At 47.5% G+C, this 19,851-nt stretch overlaps 1 protein-coding gene across 1 annotated transcript; it reads left to right on the forward strand.

The window, feature by feature from the left end:
• Positions 1-1,697: 1,697 nt before the first annotated feature.
• Positions 1,698-19,489, forward strand: LOC118983322 (leukocyte immunoglobulin-like receptor subfamily A member 6). The gene is made up of 7 exons (XM_037040662.1): positions 1,698-1,765; positions 1,929-1,964; positions 2,107-2,382; positions 2,528-2,830; positions 18,239-18,508; positions 18,654-18,956; positions 19,253-19,489. The coding sequence occupies exons 1-7, from the start codon at positions 1,735-1,737 to the stop codon at positions 19,408-19,410; spliced, it is 1,377 nt and encodes a 458-aa protein (XP_036896557.1). The 5' UTR covers positions 1,698-1,734; the 3' UTR covers positions 19,411-19,489.
• Positions 19,490-19,851: the final 362 nt, after the last annotated feature.

A 19,851-nucleotide genomic window follows, 5' to 3' on the forward strand; every position in this document is an offset into this window, starting at 1 on the left:
TCATTCCCCTGCAGCGGTCACATCCACCACCTGCCTGGGTTCTACAGTTCACCCTCCTCATTAGTTAATCTCTCCACCTCCTTCTCAGAATCTGTTCATTTCTGCTCAAAACTCTTCCATGGTCCTCACTGTTTTAGGTAAATTTAGACTTTTTTTTCTTAACTCACAACTGTTCATGATCATCCATTCAACTGTGACCCTCGGTCCTCAGCTCTCACTGCTGCTTCCCTCAACCAGACGGGTGCAATTACTCTGTGAACATATGGTCACACTCGCACATACACAAACTCACACACATGTACATCACTGACACCCACTCACACATATACACTCACAGACATATACACTTGCACACACAGACACACACTCACACCATCTTCTATTGACCATATCTTTCTCCATATCTGCTTGCTTGGGGTTCTATAGAGCTAGCAAAGTCCTTCACCAGCCCCCAGCTAAAGGCACAGGATTAGAAGCAACACTGAGATTTCTTCGCCTCATTTCTCTGCTCCGCATGTGTTGTGAGAACTAAAATATATGCATAAATTGTGTGGTGAATCCATGTAAGTCTTTCATCTAATAATGTTGGACACACCGGATTGGGGTTCAATTACTGCTCACATTACACATTATTTTCACACATTGCACTGCTCTAGTCCCTCTGTGACACATGGCACATATGAGATTCATAACCCAGTGTGACTGTAACAGTTCACTTCTATATATTCCTCAGCCTCCAACATCTTTGTGTGAGGGAAACCATGACCATGAACAACCTCCACCTCACCCTCCCTTACTACTATCAGACAATCCCGTCTCTAGATTTCCCAATGGTATTCTTTCCTCTCCAGAGTATTCTCACTCCCACCTTCTAGGGTTCCACCCCATCTAACAGACCTTCCCTCAGCCCTAGCCCTGACGGCTTACTTGCTTGGAGTGTTGTCCTATACACCAAAAGGCTGTGAGTTTGATCCCGAATAAGGACATATACAGGGGCAGGATTAATCAATGTTTCTCTCTCTCATCAATGTCTTTCTGTCTACCTGTCTCTCCCTTCCTCTCTCTATAAAATCAACAAACATATTCTTTGATGGGGATAGAAGAAACACAGCTATTCCTTCAAACATAGTCTAGTCATGGTCCCAGGTACTCTCATATTTTTGTCATTTCTCCTTTATAAGTAAAGTCATTTCCAATGTCAACTTCAGATGTTCATTTTCTGCTAAGAAGAGTTCTTGAGGTACAGAAAGTCAGTCTCCTGGATTACGGATGTATTTCTGGTTCGGACACATGTATTTGGCAGCACTAGCTGATTAGTAAATATTTGTCTATGGACAAGTCAGAGACGGAAAATGAATGCTGTTTTGTGGAGATTGAGAAAATCAGTAGCGAGTTCTATTTAGAGTTAGCCTGTGTAGGATGGGCTGAGGACCAGAGCCTGGGTCCTGCCCTCTCTGACAGAAGCACAGACCAGGTAAAGGGTCCTGGCAGTGAGAAGAGACCCCAGATCTGGGCTGACAGTCCCCTGGGTGCCTTGTGTCCTCCTGAGCCCTCATCGTGGAAAAACCCAGAGCCAGGCCCAGGGCGGGGCCATCCCCTTGCTGTGGGTCCACAGGGGTGGGAACCCAGAAGGGTGGCAGCAGCCCCTGACTCACCACATCCTGTGCATCTTTGTCCTCCAGGCCTAGGGTCTCAACCACCCTCAGAGCAGGAGCCCTCAGAGCAGGCGGCACCATGTCCATCCTCCCTGCTCTTCTCTGCCTTGGTCAGTTGTGAGACATGGGGATGGGGCAGCAGGAGGGGATGGGGCAGCTGCACAGGCTTGCTCATGGGACCCTCAGGCTCAGGCAGTTGAAGCAGATGAGGCCCTAAGTTAAGGAAATCAGCTCAGACATCCGGGTGCAAATCTGACAAGGACTTCCTTTCAGGACTGAGTCTGGGCCAGAAAACCTGTGAGCAGAATGGTGAGTCCTCCCAAAGCTCCCTGTCCCTCCTCCTACTTCACCCCTGGGGCTCAGTAAGGATCAAGAGGTTTGGGGATAAGAGGGGGGATGTGGGCTGAGCTGGGAAATGAGGGGTGGGGAAGCAGCTTCTGATTCTTTCCAGAGACCCTCCCCAGACCCACCATCTGGGCTGAGCCAGGACCTGCGATCCCTTCTGGGAGCCCTGTGACTATCTGGTGTCAGGGGACCCTGGAGGCCCAGGAGTACTCTCTGTATGATGAAGAAATGAATACATGTTTGGACACACAGAAACCGCTGGAGCCCAGGGACAAGGTCAATTTTTTCATGAATGACATCTATGCAGGGAGATATTATTGTAAATACCTCAGCCCTGTAGGCTGCTCAGAGCACAGTGACCCCCTGGAGCTGGTGGTGACAGGTGAGAGGACACTCGAGGGTCCAAGTCCCAGGATCTGCCCTCAGGAAGGGGGATGCTCTCACGGGGTCTCCCCCTCACAGCCCAGACCTGGGGGATGTGAGGGAGGTGTGAGCCCCATTTCACACACTGCCTCCTTCTCTCCTAGGATTCTACAGCAAACCCAGCCTCTCAGCCCTGCCCAGCTCTGTTGTGACCTCAGGAGGGAATGTGACCCTCCAGTGTGGCTCACAGAAGGTATTTGACAGGTTCATTCTGACTAAGGAAGGAGAAGACAATATCTCCTGGATCCTGGATGCACAATCAAACCTCAGTGGGCAGTTCCAGGTCCTGTTCACTCTGGGCCCAGTGAACCCCAGCCACAACTGGACGTTCAGATGCTATGGATATTTTAGAAATCATCCCCAGGAGTGGTCTGCCCCCAGTGACCCCCTGGAGCTTCACATCACAGGTGAGGGCCCCTCACCCCATCCTCTCTGAGGAAGGTCAGCTCAGGATCCTGTCCACAGGAGATGTCTGAAGTTAGATGAGAATGAGGGACTCTGAGTGATGGTCACCCAGCAGAGATCTGCCCACATAGACCACCCTAGTCCTGCCAACCTATCTTCCTCACCTGCATCAGGAAGGTGGTAGGTGGGCCAGGGAGTGTCTTGGGGGCCACAGAGAAGACATAGGAGAAGAGTCGGGGTGATAAGCTGACTCCAAGTTTGGTCCCAGACCCTCATCTCCTTCTGTCCTCATTCCCAGAACCCACTGGAGGCTCTCTACCCCCACCCACAGGGCCCACCTCCATAGCTGGTGAGTCCCTGAGAACTCTTCTCAGAAGGAGCACAGAGTAGCCCCAGGAAGTTCTGAGGATCCATCACGGGTTCTAATGTCCCCCAAGCACTCAGGGATGGACTTGTGTCCCAGGGGCTGGGAGTCAGGCAGAGCTTCCAGAACCACAGGGTCCCCAGGACTCTGAGGCTGGCAGGTGACAGCAGGGGTGGGTATGGCAGAGGTACATGTTGGTTTTCAGGCTGGAGAAGGAAAAGCTGGATCAAGTGAGAAGAAGGCAGCCCCCACTACTCACCCCCATCCTGAATTTCCAGAAGGCTCTGAAGATCAGCCCTTCCCCATCTCAGAGTCAGACCCACAGAGCAGTAAGTGAGGGTCTCTGTAGGGAGGTGGTAGGTGTGTCCATGGACACAGGGGCTGAGTCCTGTGCCAGTTCAGGCGCCTCTGGAGGCTCTGACTTGGACACGCCCTTCCCCCCTCTGTGCCTCAGAGTCTCCAAGTGGAAAAGGAGAGAATTGGGGTCCAAGCTGAGACTTCCCTTCAGTCTAACTCTGACCTCCTGGGAGGGGGCTTCACAGGGAAGCCTGCCAGGACGTGTTATTATGGGGACTGTCCCCTTTTAGCAGTGACAGTGACAATGCACAGGGAGTGATAAGCAGACAATTTCTGGAGTTTCAGGCACTTTTCCTCGGTTCAGGTGCTCACTCAGAGAAGGGAACCAGGGCTAGAGGGAGACCTGGTTCAGGTCCCAGCTCAGCGGCTCCAGCTGAAGAACTGGTGGTGCCTTCTCTTTTCTGAGTGTCAGGGTTCATCCCTGGTAACCTCTTGCTCACAGGCCTGCATTGACATCAGGTGACAGAAGGGGTCTCACAGAGCTGAGGAAGGCAGAACCCCAGCTCAGCCCAACCCCCCTCCCTCTAGGAAGGCTCCATGACAGACCCACTCTCGCCGTCCAACTGGGCCTCACAGTAGCCTTAAGAGAGAAGGTGACCCTGATGTGTCAGTGACAGAGACCAAGGAACACTTTCCTTTGTCCATGAAGGGGTCAGCCATTCTCCCCTCTGCTGATTATTTATGCGTCCCGTGACCTCAGCCCATGCGGGGACCTACAGGTGCTACAGCTCACACCACATCTCCCCATACCTGTGGAACACCCTGGAGTCCTGGTCTCAGATGAGGGGACCCGAACCCTGTCCTCTCTGAGCTCACTTAGCTCAACTCTCTGTCTCTTCAGAGTCTGAAACGGTAATAAATGAGGGGGATTTAAGAGACTCCATAGAGGAGGTAATTCAGGAGCCCCTCACACCAACCCCTAACCCATGGACCCTGGTTCATCTGCTGTTGAGTTAGTGGATTTCTCAGCTGTAGGGGAATGAGCTTCTGGGGTCTGCCTCTCAACAGAACCTAGAACACAGAACTGCCTTATTTTGACCATTTATGACTAATCCTGAGCTGTGGGGCACAGTAAACTCTAATCCAAAGTGAACATGTGTAGGTTCAGGGACCACAAGGGGCTGAGATGATCCAAGGAGGAGACAGGAACCTGGCAGAGTACAGTCCGGGCTCATGACACCACCGTGTGAATGATACAATCTGAGAAGTGGGGCATCGGGGAGCACGGACCCCAGGAGGAAGGCTTGTGTCTTCCCAGGTCCTCACTCACACCCTCATTTCATGATCCTCAGGGGCAGCCAACACCATTGGCCCAGGGGTGGGGAGCGGGAGAACCCTCAGTTGTGGGGCTGGGTGCGGAGGGTCAGGTTCTGCCAGAGGGAGGCAGGTGTGCTGGGTGGACATCCAGGATCCTGGGGTAACTTTGGCCTGCCCTGGTTTCTGTCACCTCTTTGCCCACAATTCCTAGCCTCCGACCCCCAGGACTACACAATGGAGAATCTCATCAGGTTGGGTTTGGCTGGACTGCTCCTCATCGGGTTCAAGGTGCTGCTGTTTCAGGCTTCAAACAGTGAGTGAGGACCGATGATGAAACTGAGATGTGAACACAGAGGGGACAGGACACTGTTCAGAGTGGGGGGAGCCGTGGAGCCCATCTGATGACCCAGGAGGTGGTGAAGGACAGTCTGGATCACAGGTTGGGAAACTGCTGATGGGTCCAGGGGAGAGAATAAGCTTTGGGTGCAGGGAGTGTCTGAGTGCTCCCTGTGCAGGACTCTTCCTCCTTTAAATGTCTGTTTTCTCTCCCATTCTCTTCGCCAATCCCTGTAACAACCCCCTTCTTCTCTCACCCCTGTGCCATGAGAGTCCTTCCCACATGCCCGTTGGGGTTCACACATCTAAACCTCATGCTCTCTTCCAGCTTCATGTGATAAAATGACCTTCCCAATCACTACATGACCCGATGGACATTATGGAGTCCTAATCTCCTCAGTTCACAGAAGTCAGCCGGGAATCAGTCCATTTTTTAAAGGGGCTAAATTAGATGTGACCCTGGAAAGATGAACACAAACTGATGCCAGCCCCATCTCCAGCCCCATCATTCTTCCCATCTGCATCAGATGCCATGTGTCCAATTTCCCCAGAACTGCCCTCACTTGGCGTTTGAAGGGAGAGTCTAGTGGAGTGCCACTGAAAAAGTAATCCTTTTTAATAATGATATGATTTGTGGAATTTTCCAAAGTTCGAATATATATAAAGTGAAATATTATTCAACCACGAGAAAAAGAACAAAATAGAAGCAGAGGCAAGGACACAGGGAGAAGCCCGACTTTGTCAGAGGGGAGAGAGGAGGGAGGCTGGATGAAGTTGCATGTACTCCCCAAGGGCATACAAGTAATATTTACAGACACAGACAACAGGGTGCTGAAGGCCAGAGGGATGGGGCGACAGAGGCTGGTGAGACCAGGCACAGGTCAGGAGAAACAGAGATATCTGTAATAATGCCAAAACTAAAAATGAAGAAAATAATCCTGCCATTTGAGACAACACAAATGGGCCTTGAGGCCATTTTGTTAACTCAGCCAGATCACACAGAGGAAGATCAGTACTGAATGACCTCACGTATATGTGGAATCTACAAGAGCCGATCATGTACAAACAGAGGGTGAAATGGTGGCGACCATGGGGAGCAGGGGGAAAGGAGAAAAGTTGGTCAAAGAGCATCAACTTTCAGTTATGAGGTTAGCACGTCCTAGAGCCTCACGTACAGCCTGCTGAGTACAGTTAACCAGACTGTGTCATATACTGGAAAGGGGCTATGAGAGTGTATCTGAAATGTTCTCACCACAAAAAGTAAGTGGCAGTGATGTGACTTCTTGATACTATTGTTACCGAAGCTGAGGTGGTAGCATTCTGCAATGTATAAATGAATTCAATCAACCTACTGTGCACCTCACACTCACACAATGTTATATGTCAATTATATCTCAATAAATCTGAAAAAAACTGCCTGTATTCTTGATTTAAGAAAAACTTACCTAAATAAAAAAAATGCAATGTGATGTGGCAACAGCAAATGTTGGAGAGTTTCTTAGTCTACCTACGTATGTATCCATTTACCTATTATCTGTGTGTCTATGCATCTGCATGACAGCCTCTAACTTTATCTCTCTAGCTGTTTATCTACCCATCTACCTATTCATTTATATATCTTCAGCTGTCAGTTATGTCTCTGGCCTCCAGAACTGAATCAAATAAAAAAAATTTTGTTGTTTGAAACCACGCATTTAGGTATAATTTTTATAACAACTTTACTGAGTTCCCTTCTGTTCTCTTCTCTTTTTCTCCCTCCCTCCATCAATCGTCTTCATAGAGAAAGAAGGACCTGGGTTTTCACTCATACACAACAAGTTATTTCAGCAAAAACAAGTTTTGCAAATTTTCTTCTCTTTTAAAAATGCACAAACTGCCCAATTAACTGCTTTCACTGTGTCAAGAGAGTGCAAAATATACAAATGATACTAGACCTAATAAATATTAGATAGGAGACAAACTTGATATTTCTTCTGAAAAATAGTTTTATAGCATTAGCTAGTTTATTAACTTGGCCAAAGAATATTGAATGTCATAATCTGTACAATTGATGTGGATTTGAAGTGGTAGCAAGCCACGTTAAATGAATAGGTGATTGTGGAGTTTAGGAAAACTAAATGTGTCACCTTGGACATGAGGGGTGTTGAGTGGTGTGGCTCAAGTGAAATCCTCAGCACCTGCTATTTTTAAGGTGAAAAGCAGTCAGTCCTCTTCCTGTGTGAGAGGCACCTTGTGCCCAGTACAGGCTGTGGTGTGGGGACCCTGCCCACCACATCCTGTCACTTTGCCTCTTGAACTTCACTTTAACAACTGAAAAACAAACCTTCAAAAGCTCTGCTGCTTAAATGTCCACTGAGACTCTACCCCTTTTCCTAATGTAAGAACAGAACAAACCTGACACAGCAAAGTACATTCACAATAGTCATCACAGAATCCACAAGTCAGGAGAGCTCATCCACAGTCCATATGTCCTGCTGACCAAGACAGAACCCAGCCTTGACCAGGAATGTGCACGTGTATGTAGGAGGCTTTTCTCCAAACCACGGGCCACCTGCATCTCCCCTGAGTCTGTCCTATTTGTATGTGAATGCCCAGAGATGGAGAATTCAGCACTGGCTCATGGACAGCTCCACCCATCTGGAACCCATGGAAATGTGTCTCTTGTCTGACCTTTCTGTGTGTGTGTGTGTGTGTGTGTGTGTGTGTGTTTAACTTTATTTTTTATTTTTACTCCCTTACAGTTTTTTCAGTTATCCTCTTTCACCCTCCTCCACGCATCTCACCCCTCCTCTCCCATGGGAATACACCTAAGAATCCCGATTCACCAATTCAAAAGAAATCATGCACTCCTATGTTCACAACAGCACTATTTACAATAGCCAAGTGCTGGAAATAGCTCATGTGCCCACCAGTAAATGAGTGGATGAAATATTTATGCAATGGAATACTATGCAACAGTAAGAGAGAAAGAACTCCTGCCTTTCACAACAGTATGGATGAAACTGGAGGATTTGATGCTAAGTGAAATAAGGTAGTCAGCGAGAGACAAATGCATGTGATCTTACCTATAAGAGGAATCTAGTGAACAAAATAAGCTAATGAAGAAAATAGAACTGCAAGCATGGAAACAATGAACAGAATTATAGTGAACAGAGGGGAGGAGGGAAAGGGATAACAGTGAGGAAAAAAGAAGAAACTAGTCAAAGAACATGTACGAATGACCCACAACTTGAACAACAGTGTACAAATTGACTCTAGTCAATAGTGGGGAATGGGATGGACAAATGATGAAAAGAGGAATAATTGGGAAAACTGTACTAGAATAATAATAATAAATGATTTTAAAACAGCTTTCTACAAAGAAAAGAGGTATTTTTGCTAAAGAAAAAGTAATTAGTTTACTCTTCAATCTATTGTCCATCTGAGCATGAATTTTGTGTATGGAGTAAGGCAGGTGTGAAACTCACCTTGTTCCACAGACTCCCCCAGCTGACCCTGCACCCACAACCAAAATACCAGGAGCTGTCGACTGCACTGGGAGAGTCTCTGTCATGATCTCATGGATCTGCACTGTGGTCTGACAGTTTCACTGAATGAAGTGTCTCTGGTTTTCACTCTCTCAAACCGCCAACGTCTACATGTAAGTCTGAATGTCTGGCTTCCTTTCCCCCAAATCTCAGGCAGGGTGAATTCTGATCATGCTTGTGGGGGCGGTGCTGATATTGCTGAGCTACAAATGATGGAAGTGAGAGCAGTAGAGGAAGCAGGCTGCTCAACGGTCCTTCAACCATTCAGGGTGTGGTATTGCAACAACTTACAAAGTGTGGGGATGGTGTTCTGCCTCTAACAGAGCTCCCATGAATGACATTTTTTTCTGAACCTTGAATAGTATCCGGAGTTTGAAGAGGAGGTGACGCCCAGCATCAAAGTGCTCTGAGTTGGGAGAAATTACTCAAATGATTCACCCCAAGGAGAGGGAGAGAGAAAGAGCCCACTTCTCCCAGAGACACTGAGTAAGGTAGAAACAGTGTGAGATGTAGTCCCAACTGGAGGAAGCACTGAACTCCCCTGTGGGAGCAGAGTGTTTGCACAGACCCCAGGCTCGTCCCTGCCCCCCCCCGTGGCTCCCTGTCATAGAAGCTTGGGGTCTTTAGTCAACAAGGCAGGGAGAGAATGTCACACTTCACAACCCCAAGGCAACCATGTCATCGACCACCTGCATGGGCTCTGAGTCCCACACCCTCAGTCCCTTTTCCTGCTCACCGTCCACGTCAGTCTTTCCAACTCTCCTTCAGAATCTGTCCATTTCCACTCAAAATTCTTCCATTTTCCTCTCTGAGTTTAGGGCAAATTGAGACTTTCTATTGAAGTAATGGTTGTTCCTGATTATCCACATGTAATGCTCAAAATACAGCTCTTCCTTCTGTTTCCCTCAACCAGACAACCAGAGTAGTTGCTTTGTGAATACACAATCACACACACACAATCACACTCACTGACACACACCTACACATACTCATTCACACACATACAAGCATTCAAACACACTTATACATACTCTTGCAATGCTCACTCTCATACACATACACTCAGTCCCATACATGCAGTCACACAAATACAAAAACACACATACACACTCATGTATGCACTCATACACATATGCACAGTCACCCATACTCATACACAAATACACATACATTCCACGCACTCACACATACACACTCACACATACTCACAATGACATCCACTCACTCATATACACTCACACATATACACAGTTACACAGACAGAAACACACACACACCATCTCCTGTTGACCATATCTGTTTCTTCCATATCTGCTTTCTTAGAGTTGTAAAAACTAGAAGATTCCTTCACAAGCCCCCAACTAAAAGCACAGGATTAGAGGTAGGGCTGAGATTTCTTCTTCTCATTTCTCTTCTCTGCATGTGTTGTGACAGTTAAAAATATGAATGAATTGCACGCAAAATTCATGCATGTCTTTCATCCAATATTCTTGAACACACAGGATTGGAGTTCAATTACTGTTCACATTAAGTGTTATTTACACAGATTGCACTACTCTAGTTCCTCTGTGACACACAGCGCCTACGAGATTCACAACTCTGTGTGACTATAACAGTTCACTTCTACATATGCCTTTCCCTCACACACTTAATCCAGTGTCCTTGTGTTATGGAGAGCCGGCCCATGACCAGCCCCCACCTCACCCTCCCTTATACCTATCAGTCTGTCTCTAGAATTTTCTACAATATCCTTTCTTCTCCAGAATATTCTCATTCCCACTTCTTAAGGTTCCACCTTATTAAACATCCCTTTCCTCAGCTCTGACCCTGTAGCTTACTTACTTGAGATGTCATTCCATACACTGAAAGGTTGTGGGTTTGATCCCCAGCCTGAGGATGTATGACAGGTAGCCAGCCAATGTTTCTCTCTCTCATCAATGTCTGTCTCTCCTGTCCTCTGTCTATAAAATCAATAAATATATCCTTCAATGAAGAAAAAAAACAGCTCTTCCCTCAAGTACAGTCTAGTCATGGTCCCAGGTCTTCTCATATATTTCCTCATTTCTATTTTGTAAGTAAAGTCATTTCCACTTTTGACTTAGAATACTCACTTTCTGCTAAGAATTCTCAAGATAGAGAAAATCAGTCTCCTGGATCATGGATGTATTTCTTCAACAAATACTCTCCAGGTCATGGGTGATCGGTAAATATTTGTTTATGGATGAGTCAACCCTAAAAGTTAATTCTGTTGGTGGCAGGTTGAGAAAATGAGGAGTCAGTGCTTTTGAGAATCGGACTGCTGGGTGTTGAATTAGGACAAGGATCTGGGTCCCGCCCTCTCTGAGCAGGAGCACAGAACACGCAGAGGGTCCTGGCAGTGAGAAGAGATTCCAGATCTGGGCTGAGCATCTCTAGAGGGTGAGGAGTCCTCCTGAGTCCTCACCATGGAAAAACAGGGCTCAGGCCCAGGGCGGGGCCATCCCCTTGCTGTGGGTCCACAGAGGTGAGAACCTAGAAAAGTGGCAGCAGCCCCCGAATCACCACATCCTGTTTGTCTCTGTCCTTCAGGCCCAGGGGTTCATCCACATGCAGAGCGGGAGTACTCAGAGCAGACAGCACCATGGTCATCTTTCCTGCTCTTCTCTGCCTTGGTCAGTTGCGGGACATGGGGATGGGGCAGCAGGAGGGAAAAGGGAGGCCACAACACCTTGTTTGTGGAGAACTTCAGCTTTAGACAGTTCCTGGGTTGGGGCTCTGAGGGGACAGAATGAACTCAGATGTCTGGGTGCAAATCTCTCACAAGGACTCTCCTCCAAGGCTGAGTCTTGATCATAGAACCTACGTGCTGGCAGGAGAATCTGTCCCCAAGTTCCACATCCCGTTCCTACTTCAGCCCTTTTGCCTAAGGACTCTTCCTCCACTGACTGTGTATTTTCTCTCCCTGCCATGGCTCCCTTCATTCTCAGCCCTGTGATATGAGGGTCCCTTCCACATAGAGCTTTGGGTCCACACATCTAAAATCTCATGCCCTCCTCCAACTTCACCTAATAATTTTGTTAATTTCTAATGACCACATTACCAGATGAATGTTATTGAATTTTCAACAGTTCAATTCACAGGGCTTTACATAAATTCAATCACTGAATAAATGCAGAAAATGAGACACATGTGTGGAGAAAATAAACCTAAATGATGCCTACCACCCTCTCTGGACCCCACAATTCTTTCTCTCTCCCCCTAGGTGCCACCAGCCTCATCTTCACAGAAATCCCATCACTTGGAATCAACACATTCCAAGGGACAGCTTGGAGGAGTGTTGTCTTGGAAGAAAACACTTTCAGAACGCTCTCATGGGTGGCGTTTGGGAATGTCTGAGTGTCCATGGAACGAAATGTGATTCAGCCACCATAGGGAAGGAAATCCTGCCTTTCATGAGAAAACTGATGTAACCTGAGGGCATTATGCTAGGTGAGATCAATCACACAGATGAGACTGAGTCATCTCATGAATATATGGAACCTAAAGAGTCCAAACGTGTAGAAACAGAGTGTGGAATGGTAGTTACCATGGTGACTGGGGGAAAGGAGAGAAACTGGTTAAAGAGCATCAACTTTCAGATATGAGTTACCTCTTCCTGGGGGCCTAATGTACATCCTGGTGAGTACAGTTAAGAAAACTGTGCCATACACCCAGAAGGTGCTAAGAGAATGTATCTTAAATATTCTCATCACAAAAAGTAACAATTATGTGACTTTTTTCTCATACCTAATTTTTATTTTTCTTATTTTTTGTTATTCTATTACAGTTGTCTTAATTTTTCCCCTGTGCTCTCCTCCTCCCATTTCACCCCGAACTCTCATTAAAGCTAAGAAGGTATTGTTTTATAATATTTAAATGTATTAAGTCACATATTGCCCTGGCTGGTGTGGCTCGGTGGATTGAGCGTGGGCCTGCAAACTAAGGGATCGCGGTTCGATTCCTGGTCGGGGCACATGCCTGGGTTGCAGGCCAGTTCCCAAAAAGGGGACCCATAAAAGGCAACCATACATTAATGTTTCTCTCCCTCTCTCTTCCCTTCCCCTCTAAAGATAATTTTAAAATCTTAAATGTATTAAGTCACATATTGTCACAAAACACTTACGTAATGTTACCTGTCAATTATATGTAAGTAGAGCTGGAAAAAATATATATAAAAACAACCTACCTAAAAAGCAAGACAAGCCCTGGCTGGTGTAGCTCAGTGGATTGAGCATAGGTCTGTGAACCCGAGGATCACGGTTCAATTCTGAGTCAGGGCACATGCCTGGGTTGCAGGCCAGTTCTCTGCAGGCCAATTCCCAGCAGGGGACCCACAAAAGGCAACCATGCATTGATGTCTCTCTCCCTCTCTCCTTCCCATCTAAAGATAAATAAATAAATAAATTTAAAAAAAATAAAAAGCAGGACAAGTAATGGAGTTGAGCAGAGAAAATGTTCAAATGTTTGTGAATCTTAACTACTTGTGTATCCTTTCATCTACCACCTGTGTGTCTATGTATCTGTCTATATACACATAGATATTGTATATATTACACATGTTTAAAATCATCTGCCAACCAACCTGTCTGATATCTGGATTGTAGTGCAATTCATGTCTTCTGTCTTATACCACCCAGTTCGTTGTGTTTTATTGTGGCAAACTTGTCCAAATAATAAATACTCTCTCCCTCTCTCTTGGAAGAAACTGAGTATTGACTCATATGCAAAAATGACTTCAATAAAACAAAGAAAAAACAGACTTTATAGATTTTCTTCTCTTCTAGAAATGCAGAGCCACACTGTTTACTTTGCTTTATGTTCAGCAAGGAGTAAAATATATGCCTCTGGTATAAAGCCTAATAGATATTAAGTGACAGGGATTTTATATTTCTCCTGAAAACAGTTTTATATTGTTAACTATTTTCTATGTTAGCTTTGACAGGTAATATTGATTGTTATAGACTGAAGAATTGTTATGACTTTCCAATAACAGCAAGAGCAGTTAAAATCCTCCTGTGATTGTGGAGTTCAGCAAAATTAAATGTGAAACTTTAGACACAAGGGTTGTTGAGTGATGTGGCTTGGGTCAGTCGCTCAGCACCTGCTATTTTTAGGGTGAGCAGAGCTGGTCCTCTTCCTGTGTGACAGGCACTTTGTGCCCTGTACAGACTATGATGTGGGGACCTTTCCCACCACATCCTGTCACTTTGCCTCTTGAGTTTCACTTTAACAACTGAAAAACAAATCATCCAAAGCTCTGCTATAAAAATGTCTGCTGAGGCTTTACCCCTTTTCCCAATGTAAGAACAGAACAGACACAGCAAAGTAAATTCACAATAGCCATTACAGAATCCGCAAATCAGGACAGTTCATCCACTGTCCAGACGTCCCGCTGGCCAAGACAGAGTCCAGCCTTGACTAGGAATGTGCACGTGTATCTAGGAGGCTTTCCTCAAAACTCTGGGCTGCCTGCATCTCCCTTGGTTCTGTCCTCCCAAGAGGAGGTGGAGGATTCAGCACTGGGTCGTGGACAGCTCCACCCATCTGGAGCCCATGGAGATGTGTCTCTTCTCTGAGGTTTCTCTGTGTGTGTGTGTGTGCGTGTGTGTGTGCCTTTAACTTTATTTTTTATTGTTATTCCCTTACATTTGACCCAGTTTTCCTCCTTTGCCCTCCTCCCTCCCACACCCCAAACCACTCTCCCATGGGAATATACTATAAGAATCCTAAATCACTAATTCAAAAGAATTCATGCACCCCTAATTTCATAGCAGCACTATTTACAATAGCCATGTGCTGCAAACAACCTAAATGACCACCAGTCAATGATTGTATCAAAAAACTGTGGTACATTTACACAATGGAGCACCTTGCAACAGAAAGAAAGGAGGAGGCCCTACTGTTTGCAACAGCATGCTTGGAACTGGAGAACATTTTGCTATGAGAAATAAGCCAGTCGGTGAAAGACAGATACATGTAATCTCAAATATAAGATGAATCTATTGAACAAAATAAACTAGTGAGTAAAATAGAACCACAGGCACAGAAATATGGAATAAACTGACAGAGACTAGAGGGGGAAGGGGAGAGGGATGATAGTGAGGGGAAAAGGGAAGAGACTAGTCAAAGAACATGTATGAGTGGCCCATGGGCATGGACAAGAGTGTGAGAGTCATCTGTGGGAGTGGAAAGAGTGGGATGGGCACAGGAGGGCAAAGGAGAAAAATTGGGACAACTGTAATAGAATAACCATTTTAAATGACTTTTAAAAAGCATCCCACAAAGAAAAGAAAGATACTTTCTACATTTTTGGCAAGGAAAAGGGAATTGAATTAATCTTCAGTCTGTAATGCATCTAGCACCAATTTCATCTATGGAGTGATGCAAGTGTGAAGTTCACCTTGTTCCACAGACTCCCCCATCTGGCCCAGCACCCGTGATGGAAAGACTAGGAGCTGCCCACTGCACTGAGAGGGTCTCTATCAGGATCACATGACTCTGCACTGTGGCTTACATCTGATCCTTCCCTGTGCTCTATTGGACAGGGTATTTCTGCTTTTTTCTTTCTCAAACCTCCAACGCCTCCACCTAAATCTGAAAGCTGCCCTGGCTGGTGTAGCTCAGTGGATGGAGCACAAGCTGTGAACCAAAGGGTTGGCAGATTTATTCCCAGTCAGGACACATGCCTGGGTTGTGGGCCAGGCCCCCAGTGGGAGAGCATGTGAGAGGTAACCACACATCAATGTTTCTCTCCCTCTCTTTCTCCTTTCCTTCCCCTCTCTCTAAAAATAAATAAATAAAATCTTTAAGAAAGAAATCTGAATGCCCGGTTCCCTTTCCCCCAAATCTCTAGTAGCATGAATTCTTCCACATTCAAGAGACGTGGGGTTGGCATCACTGGGCTAGAAATGAGGGAAGTGAGAGCAGCAGAGGAAGCAGGCTGCTCAAGGGTCCTTCAGCCATTCAGGATGTGGTATTGCAACAACTGACATTTAAAGTGTGGGGGGTGTTTTCTGCCTCTAACAGAGTTCCCATGAATGACACTTTTTTCTGAATCCTGAATAGTCTCCAGAGTTTGGAGAGGAGGGTGACACCCAGCATCAAAGTGCTCTGAGGAGGGAGAGGTGACTCAATTGATTCACCTCAAGGAGAGAGGGAAAGAGAAAGAGCCCACTTCTCCCAGAAACACAAAGGCAAGCAGAAACGGTGTGAGACATAGTCCCCACTGGAGGAAGCACTGAGCTCTCCTGTGGGAACAGTGTTTGCACAGACCCCAGGCTCATCCCGGCCCTCCCTGTGGCTCCCTGTCATGAAGGCTCCTTTGGGTCTGCAGTCAGCAAGGCAGGGAGGGAAGGTCACCCTTCATTGCAGTGGTCACCCCCCCTGAAGTGGTCACATTCACTACCTGCCTGGGTTCTGAGTCCCACGCCCTCAGTTTCATCTGCCCACCTTCCACATCAGTCTTTCCAATTTTCCCTCGGAGTCTGTCCATTTCTGCTCAATATCCTTCCATGATCCTCAGTGATTTTACGGTGAATTCAGAATTTCTACAGTGGTAATGGTTATTCATGATATTCTGCATGTGACCCTCCAACCACAGGTCTCTTTTCTGCTTCCTTCAGCCAGACAGGTGTAGTTACCTGTGAACACACAATCATACACACACACAATCACACTCACCAATGCAAACTTACACATACTCGTGGCTGACAGACTCACACATATACACCTCACAGATACACTCACATATGCTCACAGCCCCACATACTCACACTAACACACACTAACACATGTACACTCACACACAAACAGGCAGACACACTGACACTATCTCCTATTGATCATCTATTCTTCTCCATCTCTGCTTTCTTAGAGTTCTATAGAACTAGCAAATTTCTCCTGAGACTCCAGCTAAAAGCATGGGACAAGATGTAACACTGAGATTTCCTCTCCTCACTTCTCTCCATGTGTTGTGACAAAAAACATGCATGGATTGTGTGCTAAATCCATGTAAGTCTTTCATCTAATATTGTTGGACACAGAAGTGCAGTTTTAATTACTACTATTAGACTTATTTACACAGACTGCACTGCTCTAGTTCCTCTGTAACACACGGCACGTATAAGACTCATAACTCAGTCTGACTGTAACAGCTCATTCCTGTATATGCCTTTCCCTCACACACTTAATCCATCATCCTCAGGTGGTAGGGAGCCAGCCCATGACTAGCCACCTCCTCACCCTCCCTCACTGCTATCAGACAGTGTTTGTCTCTACAGTTTCCAATGATATTCTTTGCTCTCAAGAGTATTCTCACTCCGACTTCCTAGGGTTCCACACCATCTAACAGCCCTTCCCTCAGCCCAGGCCAGGTGTCTTACTTGCTTGGAGTGTTTTCCCATGCACCAAAAGATTGTGAGTTCTATACCCAGTAGGATATGTACAGAGTCGGGGGAAACTGATCAATGTTTCTCTCTCTCATCAATATCCGTCTCTCCCTTGCTCTCTGTAAAACCAACCAACATTCTTTGATGAGGATAAAAAGCTATTCCCTCAACCACAGTCTAGTCATGGTCCCAGAAGTTCTCATATTTTTCTCATGTTTCCTTTATAACTAAAGTCATTTCCACTTTTAACTTAGGATGCTCATTTTCTTCTAAGAAAAGTTCTCAAGACAAAAGATCAGTCTCCGGGATTACAGATGTATTTCTGCTTCTGACACAAGTATTTGGCAGCACTAGCTTATTAGTAAATATTTGTCTATGGACAAGTCAGAGATGAAAAGTAAATGTTGTTTTGTGGAGATTGAGAAAATCAGTAGCGACTTCTATTTAGAGTCAGCCTGTGGAGGGTGGGCAGATGATCAGAAACTGGGTCCCGCCCTCTCTGACAGAAGCACAGACCAGGTAGAGGCTCCTGGCAGTGAGAAGAGACCTAAGATCTGAGCTGAGCATCTCAAGAGGGCGAGGAATCCTCCGGGGCCCTCATCATGGAAAACCCCAGAGCCAGGCCCAGGGTGGGGCCATCCCCTTGCTGTGGGTCCACAGGGGTGGGAACCCAGAAGGGTGGCAGCAGCCCCTGACTCACCACATCCTGTGCATCTCTATCCTCCAGGCCCAGGGTCTTGTCCACCTGCAGAGCAGGAGCCCTCAGAGCAGGCGGCACCATGTCCATCCTCCCTGCTCTTCCCTGCCTTGGTCAGTTGTGGGGCATGAGGGTGAGGCAGCAGGAGGGGATGGGGAAGCTGCACAGGCTTGCTCATGGGGATCCTCAGGCTCAGGCAGCTGAATCAGGTGAGGCCCCGAGATAAGGGAATCAGCTCAGACATCCGGGTGCAAATCTAACAGGGACTCTCTTCCAGGGCTGAGCCTGGGCCAGAAAACATGTGAGCAGAATGGCGAGTCCCCCACAGGCTCCCTGTCTCACCTTCTACTTCTCCTCTGGGGCTCAGGAGGGAGCAAGAGGTCCTGGGATAAGAGTGGGGACATGGGCTGAGCTGGGAAATGAGGGGTGGGGAAGGTCTGTCTAATGCAGCTTCTGATTCTTTCCAGGGACTCTCCCCAGACCCACCATCTGGGCTGAGCCAGGACCTGTGATCCCTTCTGGGAGCCCTGTGACTATCTGGTGTCAGGGGACCCTGGAGGCCCAGGAATACTCTCTGTATGATGAACAATTGCGTACACCTTTGGACACACAGAAACTGCTGGAGCCCAGGGACAAGGCCAAGTTTTCTCAAATCTATGCAGGGAGATATTATTGTAAATACCTCAGCCCTGTAGGCTGCTCAGAGCACAGTGACCCCCTGGAGCTGGTGGAAACAGGTGAGAGGACACTTGGGCATCCCAGTCCCAGGATCTGCCCTCAGGAAGGGGGATGCTCTCAGGGGGTCTCCCCCTCACAGCCCAGACCTGGGGGACGTGAGGGAGGTGTGAGCCCCATTTCACACACTGCCTCCTTCTCTCCTAGGATTCTACAGCAAACCCAGCCTCTCAGCCCTGCCCAGCCCTGTTGTGACCCCAGGAGGGAATGTGACCCTCCAGTGTGGCTCACGGCAGAAATTTGACAGGTTCATTCTGACTAAGGAAGGAGAAGACAAGATCTCCTGGACCCTGGACTCACAGCTTCTCCCCAGTGGGCAGTTCCAGGCCCTGTTCCCTGTGGGCCCCGTGAATCCCAGCCATAACTGGACGTTCAGATGCTATGGATATTTTAGAAAGCATCCCCAGGAGTGGTCTGAACCCAGTGACCCCCTGGAGCTTCACATCTCAGGTGAGAGCCCCTGACCCCATCCTCTCTCAGTGCAGTCAGCTCAGGGTCCTGTCCCCAGGAGATGTCTGAAGTTGGATGAGAGTGAGTGACTCTGAGTGTTGGTCACCCAGCAGAGATCTGCCCCCAGAGACCCTCCCAGTCCTGCTCATCTCTTCCCCTTACCTGGTCAGGGAGGTGGTAGGTGGGCAGGGGGGTTGTCTTGGGAGCTGTAGAGCAGATGTAGCATAAGAATCTGGGTTCCAAACTTACTCCCAGTTTGGTCACAGACTCTCACCCCCTTCTGTCCTCATTCCCAGGACCCATTGGAGACTCTCTACCCCCACCCACAGGGCCCATCTCCACAGCTGGTGAGTCCCTGAGAACTCTGCTCAGAGGGAGCACAGAACAGTCCCGGGAAGTTCTGAGGCTCCATCAAGGGATCGTGTGTCCCCCCAGACAATCAGGGATGGGCTAGTGTCCAAGGGGGCTGGGACTCAGGCAGATGCCTGAACCACAAGATCCCTAGGGCTCTGGGGCTGGCAGGTGACATGAGGGGTGGGCGTGACAGAAGGACATGTTGGGTTCTGGCTGGGGGAGGGACAGCTGAATCAAGTGGGGAGAAGGCACCCCCCACCCTTCACCCTCATCCTGAATTTCCAGAAGGATCTGAGGATTGTTCCCTCTCCAACTCGGTCTCAGGCCCACAGAGCAGTAAGTGCGGGTCTCTGTGGGGGGTGGGGGGTGTCCATGGGGACAGGGACTGAGTCCTGTGCAAGTTCAGGCGCCTCTGGAGGCTCTGACTTGGATACCCCCTTCCCCTCTCTGTGCCTCAGTGTCTCCAAATGTAAAAGGAGAGAGTTGTGGCCCAGAGCTTAGATTTCCTTCCAGTTCTGGTTCTGAATTCCTGGGAAGGGGC

The sequence above is a fragment of the Sturnira hondurensis genome, unplaced genomic scaffold (genome assembly GCF_014824575.4).
Source record: "Sturnira hondurensis isolate 20B ecotype Veracruz unplaced genomic scaffold, ASM1482457v3 Scaffold0002735, whole genome shotgun sequence".
NCBI classification, from domain to species: Eukaryota; Metazoa; Chordata; class Mammalia; order Chiroptera; family Phyllostomidae; genus Sturnira; species Sturnira hondurensis.

Bases quoted from the DNA above. Each gene is read 5' to 3' on its own strand.
- LOC118983322 (XM_037040662.1), top strand. From the start codon at position 1,735: ATGTCCATCCTCCCTGCTCTTCTCTGCCTTG. The intron at 2,831-18,238 runs GTGAGGGCCCCT...GATTCTTTCCAG, and splicing joins CCTGGAGCTTCACATCACAG to GGACTCTCCCCAGACCCACC. The intron at 18,957-19,252 runs GTGAGAGCCCCT...CCTCATTCCCAG, and splicing joins CCTGGAGCTTCACATCTCAG to GACCCATTGGAGACTCTCTA.